Here is a 15,990-nt window from a genome sequence, read left to right on the forward strand (position 1 = left end):
GGAAGAGAAGAGAACTTAATAGGCCTGTAGTTTGGGAAATGTGGCTGGGCCTTCTGTCCCTCTACACCTATGGAAGCCTTCCTCAGTTACACTTTAAAAGTAGAAAAGAAGGGGGTAGCTAGTGATTCAGTGGATTGAGAGTCAGGCCTAGAAACAGGAGATCCTGGGTTCAAACACTTCTTGGGCAAGTCACTTAACCCCCATTGCCTAACCCTTACCTCTTTCTCCTGCCTTGGAACCAAAACACAGCATTTGAAACTTAAGATGGAAAATAAGGATTTTTTTTTTTTTTTTTTTTTGTTAAGTGGAAGGAAGGAGCTGGGCATGGGAGTAGGTGAAATGAAAAGAATTAAGGTTTTGAGACCTGCAGCAGTTTGGATAGCAAGGTGCCTTGTTGAGGGAAATGACTTGAACTGAATAAACTTGCTAGTCTTCAGAGGAAAACTAGTGTTCGTCTCTTCAGAAACAGTCTCGCAAAAATTTCAAGGTCTGTAGAGCTGGTGAACAGGGAGGCCTCAATGTGATCTTTTGGGACTTCTCTGTTTCTTCAGATGGATGCTATTTTCCATCTCTGTCCTGGACAGTACACTGGATGTAAACAGATGCAAGTGGGAATTTGATGAGACAAATTAAGCAAGACTTTCTTTATTGCAATGGTGTTTAAACAAAGGCATGTATGGGATTAATCCTGCAGAGTTTGGCTCTTCTAGCCAAGGATTGTCCTATAGAATCTCTTGAAGTCTTTTCTAGCATTTTAATTCAGTGGAATTCTGGTGTCCCATTTAGGAACATCTGTAAATATAAATATATAAGTGCAGGTCATTTGGCAAACATTTAACAAAAAACAACCATGCAAATTAGTTGAAATCTACCTTTTCTGGAAAGCCTTCACAGAAGAAACCTTTGGGCCTGTTAGTTCTGGTAGTTCTAAGACAAAGATGATGAGCTCAGTCACAGGTTTGAGACTTATCTAGGCCATTTTTCTTTCCTAGAGAAATAACAGTTCCATAATCTCACTGCAGACAGATGTGGTTAAACACAAAGGAAACTGGGTGTCAAAGTGCTCAGGACCCAAAACAGTACAGCTCTACCAGTAGAAATGTAACTAAAAAGTAGATACCCTCAGGGCAGTGGTATAATCCTTATTTTCTACTTATCTGCATTAGATTGTGAGCTCCTTGAGAGCAGGGGCTATCTTTTGCCTCTTTTTTTTTTTTTTTTTTTTTTTTTTTTTTTTTGTATCTCTAGCAAGTTCTGGCACATAGTAAGTGTTGAATAAATGCTTATTGACTATTTTTATCCTTGACTCTTGCAGGTATGTTGTCTTTTGTTAAGTTGCAATAGAGAATGCTGTATCCTATTATATTTAGGACCCAAAACTAGTATGTATGTTCCTAGAAGAAAGGAACCATTTTATTTTTATCTTTATAGTAAGTTATTGGCAGATAGGTGGTATTTGATCAATGCTGTTAATTTCTTGATTGATTAGAATATTTTAGTGTTATAGGTCTACGGGGGCTGACTGTTTATGTCAAATATATTGTAATGTGACTCTTTTCATTTGTGGATTGAATTACTTGGCTGTTGAGGTTGTTTCCAGTTCTCAAAGTGTGAATCTTTATGGGAAACTTTGTTTTATAAACATTGGAGTTAGGAGTTAAGGACTGGATCTGCAATTCTCTGTACAGAGTTTTCTTCCAGATGAGAAAACTCCCTTTTCCAATGTAGATTTGTACCTTCTCTGTTACTCTGAGTCTTAGACAGTTGCCTAGAACACTGAGAAATTAAGTGACTCACTTAGGGTCACTCAAATGTTGTATCCAAGGTGGTCTTCCTATCTCCAAAGCCTATTCTCTATCTTTTGTCACTGGTGATATGAATTACACGTTAAATGAGGTTTGGGTTTTTGGATGAGTCAAACAGGCTGCATAATTCAAGAGACTGAAACATTCAAAATGGGGAGAATAGTTTACAAGTTTCCTCACATCTTAGAAACATAGCCACTTTTCCAGTTTCGATGTTTTGTTTTGTTTTGAAGACATAATACAGTATGCGTGGAATAGGCTTTCACTAGTTGGCATCAGGGCATTTGTTCCTTTCCTACACCTTGCTTTGGAGTTCCCCTCAAATTCATGTTCTACCTTTAGGGGCTGGGATGAGAATCAGAATAACTTTAGAAGATAATTTCAGGCTTCATGCTGCTTCTGGAGTGGTGCTTCAGCTCTCTCTCTTCTCTCCTTTCTTATGCAGGGCTGTGCATAATGTGGGTACACTTGTCCTTGTTAGCTTTTTCTCAATATGACCCTAGGAGGCAAAGTCTATACTCTCTCTCTCCATCCTCCCACCCCTCCTACTCCCTACTAACCCTCCTGCAAAACTTGGCCTTGGTGTATATTTTGGATAAAAGCATTTCATCCCCTCTTTCTTAAAAGAAGGGAAACTGTTTTCTGCTAATATACCTTCCCTGTCTCCTGTCCTCTTTACCTCTCTGGCCTTCCCAAGCACTTTTCCCTCCCATCCCCTAACCTTAACTGTTTATCGTGCAGGTGTTAAGCCCAACTTACAAACAGCGGAATGAAGACTTCAGAAAACTTTTCAAGCAACTCCCTGACACAGAGCGTCTCATTGTTGGTAAGCTGGGAGTGACCCCCAAACAGGGTCCATTACTCAAGCTGTTTTACTAGAGAAAGAAGATGGCCCTAAGCTATTATGGGTACTAGGCTACTCTGTACCTTCTTGGAGCAGAAGGACATTAGACTGACACTTAGAGGGGACCCTCCAAAGTTTAGGGGAGATGCTCCCTTGTTTTCTGGTCATGGAATCACCAAGGACCTATACTGGGATAGAAGGATACTTCTAAACAAACTTTAACTAGATAAACATTATTATTGTTATTCCTAATTACCATTGAGCTGGAAACACTCTAAGTTGTATAATTTCTGCCTGATCTGGGTTGAGAACTAAGGAGGGGGTAATTTCTAGGGAGAATTTCTAGGGATAGAGGGGCAAGGCAGTTAGCTGGACTTCATTGGGCTCTCTGCTTCTATCTTTCATGATTTAGTGGCTTATTACCTACCCTGTAGAATGGCTTCTACTTCTCTTCTCAATGTTCTCATGTTCTGAGGCAAGCATAAATGAATATAGGCCTTTGCCTCGGTTCTCCTTGCTTAATCAGAGGGTTGTTGAGAACTTACAAGCCAGGAAGTATCTGTTCCTCCAAATCTTTTGGGGCACCTCTCTGATCCCATTACATGAGTTTCCTCAAGCTGTTATGGCAGTTTTAGGGAATCTCTTCCTGTACTGGGCCACCTCTCCTAGCACTCTGGTTTCCAATACTACTAGACCCTTTTCTGCAGCTCTGACCTCTGGGTTGATAGCTCCTTGGGCTAGAAACCCTCCTTTCCCAATCACCCTCTTTCCTATCTTTCTTGCTTAATACATGGCTTCCAGAAAAGTTTATCTGTTTACCTAAGTCTCATGGATGGTTTGGCAAGACCTTCAGAGCATGAAATGCTATATCCTTCTTAGACCACTACTTTGGGCACCTCTCACCCCTTTTAACAGTGGTGGGAGGTTCTCATTTAGAGCTGGGTCATTATTTTCTCAGAGTTGATTAGGGTCCCTTGTGGATGGGGTGGTGCTTCTGAATTGCAATGGCTTGGGAGCTGGTGATGCTTCCTGCCTCTCACTTCCCCTCTTTTCTCTTCCTGCTATAGATTACTCATGTGCGCTCCAAAGAGACATTCTCCTCCAGGGCCGACTCTACCTCTCTGAAAATTGGATCTGTTTCTACAGCAACATCTTCCGCTGGGAAACTCTGGTAAATACCCGAGGCTCCATTCCCCTTTGGCTATCTATGCCAGAGCAGAACCTCTCTGCCTTAATTCCTATACTATCTTCATGCTCTGTCCTGGGCCTTAATATAACATGTAAATCAGCATGTGATAAAAACAAAATAGGCACGGAACAAATACATTGAGTTTCCTTTATTTTATCTGCTTCTACTTTGTTGAATGTGGGGGAAAACATTGTACATATAGGAAAGGAAGGAGAAAGACTTGGAGAATTGGGACTAATGAAAATGTGGAAGACTATGGAGAGCCTGGAAAGTACACTGGGGCAAAAGGTAGGCAGGAAGCTTGGATTCTGATTCCTAATGTGCCAGGTATTAGCTGTATTAATTACAATGGACCAAATTCTGTTTCCTCATCTTTAAATCAAGAGTGTCAAACTAGGTGAGTCCTAGGGGTCCCTTTCAGATCTAGATGCATGTGGTTGATAATCTTATTTAGTCTTTCCTGGTACTCATGGACAACTCTTTGCCAAATTGTATTAATGCCCTTTTTTCCTTTTTTCTCCTTCTTGGGTCTTGTGGGTACCCCAGCTAACAGTACGATTGAAAGACATCTGCTCCATGACTAAAGAAAAAACAGCCCGACTCATTCCCAATGCAATCCAAGTTTGCACAGACACTGAGAAGGTAAAGATGTTGCCATTCTTGAGGGCCCTCTTTTCCCACCTGCTTTGAACTCTTCCTCTGTTATCTCTTTTCCCACCCCTGCATCAATGGGAAGAACATGTTTCTGATGTTACTATAATGGGAATAGAGAGAGAACACTGTGACAGCCTGGAGGCAGGCGCCAGAGGCAGATGAGCTGATAGGTTGGCCTCCAGAGTGTGGGAAGGGGGAAATGGAGAGTTCTTAACCAGAGATAAAGTAAATTAAAACTTCTAGAGAGGTAATGGGTCCTGCCCAGATGCGGCCTACCTTCCCCAAGACCAAACTGGATGTTTTATGTGTAGGTTCAGTCATCTCAAGTCTTTGGAGAGCTTGCTCTCACCAGTTGTCTTGACTTTTGTCTCACCACTGGACTTTGACTCTGGAAGAGAGAGTGAGACTGATGGCTTTGTGCAACTTTACCTCACATAAAACCAATTTATGTGCAAATCAAAAGACGTCACCAGTGATGTCATTTTGGTCCTCTTCAATGAAGGACAACAATGACGTTTAACTAGGCCACGAAGATGAGTGGAACTGGCCTTCTGCTAAGGGGCAGAGGCTCAAAGATTCCGAGGCGCCTGGTTCACAGCTCTGTTGACATACAGCCAGCTCATCATCATCTGGTAAACTGTAGAAGCTCAGGTTTCCTTTCTCTAATTTGCCATTTCCAAGATGGCGGTGGAAGAGTTTGAGAACAGAAGAACGTCAAATTCAAGATAGTCATTCTTTGTGGATGACTCTTGTCCATTCTGTTGTAAAGCCAATCTGCTGAAAGTTTAGGGGGAGGGAGGTTGGGTTATAATGGAGATTGGTCATTCTTAGTTTTCTAGGTTTTAACTATGGTTTCTTATTCACCTCCCTACCCCCTAGTTCTCTCCTCCAAAATATATGTGTGTATCATGGCCTTGGATAATAATGAAATCTAGCAAACATGTATTAAGCACCTTTTGTGTGCATGACACAGTGTGGAGGTGAAAAGGCAAAAACCAGACACTGGGAATTTTTTTGGTAGGTGTGATGCAGTAGGTTCAAAATGGCTTCAAAGAGAAAGCATTAAATTGTCTCTCTTTCTTATGCTTGTATCCTCAGCACTTTAGCCTAGTGTCTGGCAAATAGTTACCACTTGACAAATATTTTATCATTCATTCATTTATTCCTCTAAATTGGGAGTTAGTGGTGCTTAGACACTGATAAATTGAACTTTTAGGGGAAGAAGGGCCAAGTGCCTTTTCTCCGATTAACTGATATTTCTAAACAGGCCTGTCTTGTCCTTTTCTCTCTCTTCCCAGCACTTTTTTACATCCTTCGGGGCCCGAGATAGGACGTATATGATGATGTTCCGGCTCTGGCAGAATGCCCTCCTTGAGAAAGTAAGTACTGTCTCTCTTCTCAGAGTACTGGATTTGAATTCTGCTTTCCTCTGTTTACCATCTATATAACTTTGGCCAAATCACCTACACCAGTGATGGGCAAACTTTTTAAAGAGGGGATAAAAGGAAAGGAAATGCTCATCTGTCAGTCTGTTTCTAAGGCAGTTTCATTGTATTGTATCCTACTCATTGTATTCGTCAGATTAGGAATAATGTCTAGTGGCAGGATAGAACATTTCAGGGGGCTGCATCTGGCCCTCAGGTGGTAGTTTGCCCATTACTGACCTAAACTGTATAGGCCTCAGTTTTTTCATCTATACTATAAGAATAACACTTTAAAAAAATTTTTTTTTAAACCCTTAACTTCTGAGTATTGACTCCTAGGTGAAAGAGTGGTAAGGGTGGGCAATGGGGGTCAAGTGACTTGCCCAGGGTCACACAGCTGGGAAGTGTCTGAGGCTGGATTTGAACCTAGGACCTCCTGTAGAGACAAGCCTGACTCTCAATCCACTGAGCTACCCAGCTGCCCCTAAGAATAATACTTTTACCCTTAGAGAGCTGGCTTTGAATTCAAGAAAGTCCGAGTTTCAGACCCAACGAACACATACCAACTGTGAGACCTTGGGCAAATCACTCTTAGTGCTCCAGACAACTCCCAGAGATTATAATTTGCTGAGAAGTTGGTGATGTGACTTAGTAAAAAAAGGCCTTCACCAAGAGTTCTCTATGATAGTGAAATTTGTTAAGATTAAAATTAATATTCAAATACTCCAAGTATTATATTTTATAAGATTTATTAATAATAACTAAAGTAAAAAGCAAGAAATAAGTAGGTAGCACAGTAGCTAGAGTGCCAGGCTTGGAGTTGAGATGACCAGGGTTCAAATCTGGCCTCAGACACTTCCTACTTGTGTGACCCTAGGCAAGTCCCTTAACCTCATTTGCTTAATACCCTTGCCCTTATGCCTTAGATTGTTACTAAGAGAAAAGGTAAGGGTTTTAAAAAAAAAGTGATAACGCAAAATAAGTTTCAACTGTTACTTGCCCCATTATCATCATGAAACTCATGTAGAGAGGACTCCTTTTGGGATTCTGGCCAAGAGGGGACATTCTGTCATAAAAAGAACAATGAACTTGGGAGTCAAGAAGGACCTGGATTTGAATTTGACTGCTAATATTTGTAGTCATGTGAACATGGGCAAATCAACCCGTTTCTTTCTCCTGGAGATAATAAGTCCTTTGAGAATCAAACCAAAGCAGCAGTAGGCAAGGAGCCAAAGACCACCACATTCTGATTTAACTTCTATTGAGACCCCAGAGAGCAGAACTGGGGAGGGTCTAGTGGTTGAGAATTCTAAGGAAACAGGTTCCAGCTCATTTGGAGAGTGGTCCAGAAATTCAGTAGCTTTGGGTTTTTTTTTTTTGTTTTGTTTTGTTTTTTAAACCCTTGTACTTTGGTGTATTGTCTCATAGGTGGAAGATTGGTAAGGGTAGGCAATGGGGGTCAAGTGACTTGCCCAGGGTCACACAGCTGGGAAGTGGCTGAGGCCAGGTTTGAACCTAGGACCTCCTGTCTCTAGGCCTGACTCTCACTCCACTGAGCTACCCAGCTGCCCCTGGGTTTTATTTTCTTCCATGGGAATGAGCTCATCCCTGAAGGCGTTCAAGCAGAGACTGTTTAGGATGTTATGGAGGGGGTTCCTTCTTGAGGCAAGAGATTTAGCCACATGTACAACAAACCCCTTCCCTCTCTAAGCTTAGGATTGTCTTTCAAATAGTAGACTCAGTGTCAGAGGACACCTGGGTTTAAATCCCACCTTTACTAAATTAGCTGTCAGCAGCTTGATGGCTCAGTGGATAGAGTGCCAGGCCTGGAGCTGAAAGGACCTGGGTTCAAATCTGGCCTCAGTAATTTCCTAGTTGTGTGACCCTGAGTGAGTCACTTAACTCTGTTTGCCTAGCCCTTGTCCTTCTGTCTTAAGAGTTGTTACTAAGATAGCAGTAAGGGTTAAAAAAAAACAAAAAACTTAATTAGCTGCATGACCTTGGGCAAGTCACATAACTTTTCTGAGACTCATCTGTAAAATTCTGAGGCAATACAAGGGATAGTACCTACATCAAAGATTTTGAGTCTCAAATAAGGCAAATATTTTTAAAGAGTTTTCAAATCTTATAAGCCTCATATAATGTCATTTCTTCTTATTCACCCAAGATCAAACTCTGGCTGCTTTTTTCTTGTCTTCAATATATCTTTCTCATTCTGTTCTAAAAAAACCTCAAAATTGGGAGTAGGAAATTGGTTATTAGACAGTTATGGGAAGAATAGAAATGAATCTTGAAAGCATCGCTCCCCAAAATCTGAGGGAGGAAGATGTCAAATACGATCAAGTTAAAAGACATTTATTAGTGGCTTATTATATGTCAGGCACTGTGCTAAGCACTAAGAATACAAAAATAAGCAGAAACTCATGCCTGTTCTCAAAGAGCTTACATTCTGAGGAGGAAAGGGAAAGCACCAAAAAGGAAGCTGAAAAGAGGCGGGGGGTAGAAAAAGAAATAATGGAGGAAATCCAGAGAGATAGGAGTGGAACATAGAGAAAAAGGAAGACATTCTCAGATACTTTGCTTAAAATAGAAGTTCTGGGAAGAACTAGCCACTCAGCAGGGGCCACAGAGACAGGTCGTCTTCTGGAAAGGCAGAGAGAGGGGAAACAAGCAGATACACTACTAATTCAATAAATCTCTGTTGAACACCTATTATATGAAAAGCTTAAGTGTGGGGAGACTTAGAAAGATAGTTAGAAACACTGCCTTCATGACCCTGTCAGTTTAGCAAGGTAACAAAACCCAGACAGTTAACAAATAATAGCTACCATTTATAGAGTGGTTTAAGGTTTTCATTGCATTTTACATGTATTTTTTTCATTTAATTAGAAATAGAATATGATAAATATGTAAGGGGAGTCCACACCACAACCAAGGTGTGGCGAGGGAGTTTATAGGAAGGAGCGGTCACTTCTGATTGAGGGGAGGCTTCACTAAAGAGGTGGCCTTTGGACTGGGTCATGAAGGTGGTTTATTAACCATTTCAACAATAGATGACCAGTGAGAAGGCATCAGGTGAACATTGGATGGCACATAGCAAAGATGTGAAATTGAGAGGGCACAGGGATGGCTAGAAAGGGATCATCTCTAGTAGCCCATTTTAACTGGGATATAGAATACCGGATCTGATGAGGAAAATAGGTTGGTTCCTCCTTGTGGAAGTCCTTGAATGGTGGTCTTAAGGGGCTCTGATTGATTTATTCAGTAGATACAGGATCTTAGTGAGTCTGTATTTATTAAGCATTTATTAAGCTTTTACTGTATGCCAGGCACTTTGCTAAGGGGTGGGGATGCAAAGACAAATAAAAGACAAAGAAGGCCTTTGCTCTCCAGGAAAGTGAAAAAAGGGTGGGGGGTGGGGTGGGAGGAAGTACCCAGCAAAGCAGTAGGAAGGACATGTAGGAGTTACAGAAAATTACAAAAGCATTTTAGCTGCTTTTGGAAAGGAGAAAAATTGTGTAGAACTTTTTTTTTTTTTTTTTTTTTTTAAATTGAGGTCGTGGAGCCCAGGGCTCTGTCCCTCTAGCTAGAGGATCCCAGCACCCAAGCAGAGGGTGCTGATGATGTGTGAGGACAAGCAGATTCAATCTTGAAGCATGATGAGATTCCCCAATGTTGTACTTCCTAATGGAGAGGTCCAGAGAAATCCCAAAGCAGGATCTTATGGGAATTAATAAATGCCTTCACAAAAGAACTCCAAATAGAACTCTGATTCATAGATTTGTTAAATCAGAATCATAAGTAGGGGTAAGGGGCAGGACTTGGCTTTGGCCCAAGGCACTGGGATTTAAAAGGAACTGATATCTCTGGTACTTTTTCAGAAGATAAAAAGAGTTTAGCTTAGCATGCATATAGTTAGCCAGACTCAGTTAAAATAGGAAGCTATCAGATGGCTGATTTCTCCCCCTTGCCTACTCCCTGTGCCCTTACCTAAATATGGCCAGCTCCCTCTGCCTATGTTACCGCTTAGCTTAGTATAGTTGACCTACTACTAGCATAGTAGTAGCCTTGCAGTGTCTTGAATTCTTCTTGTTCCCCTTTGGGGCATTGTTTCCCAGTATCTGGGATGCAAAAATTTTATTTGGGGGCATCTAATCCACTTTCATACAGCTTGGTCTCAGAAGTGCTAGTCATGCCTCTTGCTAAATTATTTTCTTCCTGATCTCCCTGTATAGTCTAAGCCAATGGTTCCCAACCTTTTTTGGCCTACCGCCCCCTTTCCAGAAAAAATATTACTTAGCCCCCTGGAAATTAATTTTTAAAAATTTTAATAGCAATTAATAGGAAAGATAAATGCACCTGTGGCCATCACAGCTTCCTGGATCACTGTAGAACCCACCAGGGGGTGGTGGTGCCCACTTTGGGAATCACTGGCCCTATTAGACTCTTTTAAGATGTATATTAGAGTGAATGTTTGATTAAAGTCAAGTAGGCTTAGTTAAGGAAAAGAGAGGTAGAGATGTGTTAAGGACTGAAGTAATACACAAGTAGAGGTGGATGAACCATTCCATGATGTATGTGAAAGCTAAGGGTAAGCTCTCAGTGGAAAGAATAGTAGATGAGTCCCTCCCACATTGTATGAGGTCTCCTTAAGAGCATGTCGAACATGGGCAAAACATTGCTCTCTGCCTATTCCTCTAGTCTCAGTGGCAATTTATTGACCCTTCCTAAAATTCCAAACTGCCCCTGAAAGTAGGCAAAATTGATGTTTCTGTCATTGCAAATTACTACCTTCTCTCTGCTTGTAGAAATGACCATGCCCAAGTAATAAAGGGAGGCGTAAAAGCTTAGTGTGGGGCTAGTGTCTCTACATTACAACCAAAAATACTTTTGGTTTGTTCCTATTTCCAATTTCTAGGGCTCCTTTCCTTATTTGGCTTCTCCCTCTACCCCTTATCCCCTTTTCCCCTCGCCCCCACCATTCTCCTACTCTCACAAGTCTTCAGTTCTGAGAACATAAATATCATCGAATGAAATAACCTATGTGAAGTGCTATACAAATGCCAGGGACAGTTTTTATTCTCTGCCTTCAGTCCACCCACTTAGAGTCCTCCCCTCTTACTCACTGCCCCCTCTCATCCTCCCTGCTTTTCCTTTTACTCCCAGAGTTATTAAACCCCATGAGAGCCAAGATAAAGCAGTGGTGGGCAAGGAACCCAAGCCTACAGCATTCCTCTTAAACTCATTTTGTGGCGGCTCCCAGAAAGCACGACAGAGACCACTGGATGAGAGTTTTGTATAAGGAAGAAGCTTCCAGCTCATTATAAAGAAAGAATGTCTTCTTAGTTAGATCTGTCCAGCAATAAAATGATCTTGTTCCTTAGGTCGTGAGCTCCTCCCTGGAGGTGTTCCAAGCAGACAGAGTCTGACATGACCACTTGTCAAGGATGTTATGAAGGAGATTTCTTCTTGGTGAGAACCAGATGTGTTCTCAGTTCCCTTTTCAACTCTAAGCTTTAAATTCTCTTACTAATAGCTGTAGCTGATTTCATGCAATCATAGAGTTGAAAAGGACATGAGTTACCTAGTCCAAATGATACCTGAGCAGATATCCCCTCTACAATATTATTATTTTAAAACTCAGCTTCTCTATTAGAATCATTTAAGTATTGGTTCCAGGGTAGGAGAGTGGTAAGAAGTAGGCAATTAGGGTTAAGTGACTTGCCCAGGGTCATAGCTAGGAAGTGTCTGAGGCTAGATTTGATCCCAGGACCTCCCTTCTCTAGGCCTGACTCTATCCACTGGGCCATCTAGATGTCCCTCTCTACAATATTATTGACAAGCATTCATATATTTTCCACAAACATCATGGCTCAAGACTATAACAGAATTCCTGATTCTTTAGATATACTCTGACCAGGCCAGAGTACATTGGGATTGTCACTCCCTTTATTAATCTAATTTCTTTCTTTATGCTAAGATTTGCCTATTTACTTTTAGTTGTTAATATCAGACTATTGATTTGGATTGAGCTTTTTTCTACTAAAACTCTTGGGAATTTTTCATGTAAAGTGTTGTCTCTGCCATTCTATATTTGTGTTTTTGACTTTTTTTATTCCATGTGGAATTTAACATTTATCATTCTCATTTAGGTGCATAATTCTAGCTTTCTGTCAAACTGTTTTTGGACCCCAAACTGATTTTCTTATCCCAACATTAACTACCCATTCCAGCTTCTTGGCATCTTCACGTTTGATAAGCAAGCTATTTGTGCCTTTTTCTTTTTTCTTTTCTCTCTCTCTCTTTTTTTTAATAACCCTTACCTTCCATCTTGGAATCAATACTTTGTATTGGTTCTAAGACAGAAGAGTGGTAAGCGCTAGGCCATGGGAGTGAAGTGACTTGCCCAGGTCACTTAGCTAGGAAGTGTCTGAGGCCAAATTTGAACCCAAGACTTCCCAAAGTCTCTGGCCTGGCTTTCTATCCACTGAACCACCCAGCTGACCCCTATTTGTGTCTTTTTCAAGTCAAATTTGATTACCAAATCTCCTTGAGGACTCAGGATTACTTTTGTAAATGTTATTGTTACATTATTGGTACATCATTAGTCAATTAGAGCCTAAGGTGTGGCCAGCATTTCTGACAGTATTAAGTTCACCCCTTCATCCTTCCTCATTGTAAGGAATGAAAGATCATTTGTGAAAAGAAGTAAAATGTCTACAGGAAGAAGAAACACTCCCTGAGAGGAGAAAGAGGGGGTTATTTGTCAAATAATTTTTTTCTTGGCTAACACAGTTCATGAATCCTCTTGGGCATGGTGGTGGGTGATCACCCTCTTCCCTCTCCATAAAAGAGAGCAGTTTTCTGCTTGGGGAGTGAAAGCCTGAGGAAAGGTGAATGGCTTCTGTTTCTCCCCATCCAGCCTCTGTGTCCCAAGGAGCTGTGGCACTTTGTCCATCAGTGTTACGGAAATGAACTAGGCCTGACCAGTGACGATGAGGACTACGTGCCCCCAGATGATGACTTCAACACGATGGGGTGAGTGAGACCCAAGAGCCAACTAGATGGCAGAATTGGGTTCTTTCCCCAATGTCTTTTCTCTCCCTTTGAGGAATGCTGGTGTGGCATTCCTGGGTGGAGCCCAGGCTTGTAAAATGAGGTTGGAGGGGGATAACCAAGTGGCTCAAGATTGAAAGCTAACCCTAGAGATTGGTTCAAATCTGGCCTCAGATACTTCCTAACTGTGTGATACTGGACAAGCTACTTAACCCTCATTGCTTTACCACTCTTCTGCCTTGGAACTGATACTTAGTTTTGATTCTAAGATGGAAGGGTAAGGCTTTAAAAAATAATAGTGATAAATAAAATGAGGTTGTACTAGATCATCAGACCAATAGAGAGAATTTCTGATCAAGTGCAGATAAAACTAGATTGGCTCCAAGACCCTTTCCAATTCTGAGATGACTTGACTCTTGATATTTTCTATCTGTAATATGAATTAATAGATGAAAAAGTATTTATTAAATGCTTACTATGTACTAAGCATTGTGCTAAGGGCTGGGGATACAGATGCACATAGAAAAGGCAGTCCCTTCCCTTAAAGAGTTTATATTTTGGGGACACCTGGGTGATTCAGTGGAGTGAGAGTCAGATCTAGAGACGGGAGATCCTAGATTCAAAGCTGGCCTCAGGCACTTCCTATTTATGTGTCCCTGGACAAGTCATTTAACCCCCATTGCCTAGCCCTTACCACTCTTCTGCCTTGGAACCAATACGCAGTATTGATTCTAAGACAGAAGGTGAGATTAAAAAAAAAAAGTTTACATTTTAATGAGGGAGATAATATGAAAATTGGGGAGTATAAATGTAATTGTAGGAGATTAAATTGGCATATGGCACACATTATCCAGGGACAATGACATAGTAAATTTGTTCATGGTTCATAGTTCCAGACCTTTTGAGGGGGGAGGGGAAGGGATGAGAAGCAAGGCAAGGAGAAATAGAGATCCAGAAATTCTCAGGGAAGGAGATGAAAGGGTACCCATATTAGGAGAGAAGGGCTGGAGATATGAAGGAGACCACTGGAGAATCAAGAATGAAGTGAAGCATGACTAGGACTTTTCTTTAAATTATGGTTTGGGTAGAGGCAGTCACTAATTAGGAGAGCAGGAAGTTAGGGCAGAAATTTCTCCAGGGTGGTAAGACTATGAAGGAAAGTCAGGAATGACATCTTGTAAGTCTATGGACTTCCATGGTCATCAAGGAATGTGGGGAGGAAATGCTGCCATTCAGGTGTAGTGCTTAGAAGCCAAGAAAACTGACTAATAACTAACTTAGTCACCATCAAGAACAGTATTCATTATGGCACAGAGCCATTTTGGGGAGAGATACAATTGAAGGAGCATATATTGTCCATATTTTTCAGAGACCTACAGATCTGTTGGGAGAACTAGAACATAGACATTAAAGTAACTTGGGAATAGCCCTCCATTAAAATCCTACTCCATTGAGTCATCATGGTATGAAAATGATCCTGAATTCTTGAAGGCCCAAACACATACTTCACCAGATTTTACCAAGGTGTAACAATTTTGAATAAGGGACCATTATTGATTCTGTTTTTCAAGGATGTTAAGTCTGAAGAGGCACATAATTAGAAAGATGGTCTCTGGGTGATAAATAATTTTCAACCACAACTCAAAAGTTATCTCCTAAGGTATGGAGATATTGTGATTTACATTGGTGGGAACAATACCCAAATGGATAAAATCACAGATCCTTGAAGGAGGAACACTCCAGAAAGTTCAAAATGATTTAGTGCAAAGGAGGAAGATTGGTAATAGAAAGACCAAATCTCAGTTTTGCTGTGTGACTTTAGGCAGATCCGATTAACCTTTTTAGTTTTCTGCCTTTGTGAAATGGGGACAAAAATTCTTCTAGTACCTACTTTAATGGCTTGGTGTGAACAGTGCACTTATAAATGAAAAAGTGCTGTAGAAATGTGTTATTATTGCAAGTTAGGGATGTTTTGATGCAAGAGGGGAAAAAGTATAAATGTAAAAATTATCAGAGAATTGGATGGTAAAGCCAATGAAAAGGACTATTGTTTAGTGATGGAGCTTTTCCAGAAATTTTAAATGTGTGGGAATTAGTAGAGAGGACAAAGGAGAATACTCAAGGTTAGAGACATAGGAAAATATGTGACAGTCCAGGAAGGATATCCCAGGGAAAAATAATATGCATGAATATGGTTTCAGAGGTGAAAATGGGCATTCAAAGTTGTCATTTTCCCCATATTTTTTTAATTTTTAATTTTATTAAAAAAAAAAACCACCTTACTTTCCATCTTAGAATCAATACTGTGTATTGCTTCCAAAGCAGAAGAGTGGTAAGAACTGGGCAGTGTGGGTTAAGCGGCTTGCCCAGGTCACTCAGTTAGGAAGATTTGAATCCAGGACCTCTTGTCTCTAGGCTGGCTCTCTATCCACTGAGCCATTTAGCTGCTCCCAAGTTCCCTTTATTTTAAGGTTAGATGGCAGAATCATAGCTGAGGGGCATTTGTGAATGGCCTGAATCATCCCTCCTTACTTCTGCTCCTCTGGGCAGATAGAAGAAGGAGCTGCAGCGAGACCTGGTTTAGTGGGCACTGATCTTCCTCTTCTTTCTTCTTGCCCCTATTCAGCTATTGTGAGGAGCTCCCAGTGGAAGAGAACGAGGTGAATGACAGCTCCTCCAAAAGCAGCATAGAGACTAAGCCAGATGCCAGCCCACAGCTGCCGAAGAAATCTATCACCAACAGCACACTGACCTCCACTGGAAGCAGTGAAGCCCCTGTCTCGGTATGGATTGCAACCCTTGCTTCTACCCTTAACTCAGTGCCCATTTTCCACTAGTTTAGCTGAGTAGGCCTGGATAGAGGGAATTGACTTGGGAAGTGAGTTTGAATTGTGGCAGAGATATGCTGGTAAATGTTTAACAATTGGCTTTCTAAAAAATGAAAATAATGTACAACATGACACATTTTAAAATTGAATCTGCATTATTTGCATTTTCTTCATCTCTTAAGTCTACACT

The 15,990-nt window shown here is 41.0% G+C and overlaps 1 protein-coding gene across 5 annotated transcripts in view; it reads left to right on the forward strand.

The window, feature by feature from the left end:
- The window catches only part of GRAMD1B (GRAM domain containing 1B), a 242,464-nt gene that overhangs the window by 209,780 nt on the left and 16,694 nt on the right, over window positions 1-15,990 (forward strand). For all 5 annotated transcript variants that reach the window (XM_044669656.1, XM_044669654.1, XM_044669653.1 and 2 more), the window contains 6 exons: window positions 2,547-2,631; window positions 3,717-3,820; window positions 4,385-4,480; window positions 5,791-5,871; window positions 12,839-12,954; window positions 15,599-15,755. In XM_044669656.1, coding sequence (XP_044525591.1) covers window positions 2,547-2,631; window positions 3,717-3,820; window positions 4,385-4,480; window positions 5,791-5,871; window positions 12,839-12,954; window positions 15,599-15,755 — 639 coding nt within the window. The remainder of the gene's footprint in view (window positions 1-2,546; window positions 2,632-3,716; window positions 3,821-4,384; window positions 4,481-5,790; window positions 5,872-12,838; window positions 12,955-15,598; window positions 15,756-15,990) is intronic.

Source organism: Gracilinanus agilis, chromosome 3 (genome assembly GCF_016433145.1).
Source record: "Gracilinanus agilis isolate LMUSP501 chromosome 3, AgileGrace, whole genome shotgun sequence".
Classification (NCBI taxonomy): domain Eukaryota; kingdom Metazoa; phylum Chordata; class Mammalia; order Didelphimorphia; family Didelphidae; genus Gracilinanus; species Gracilinanus agilis.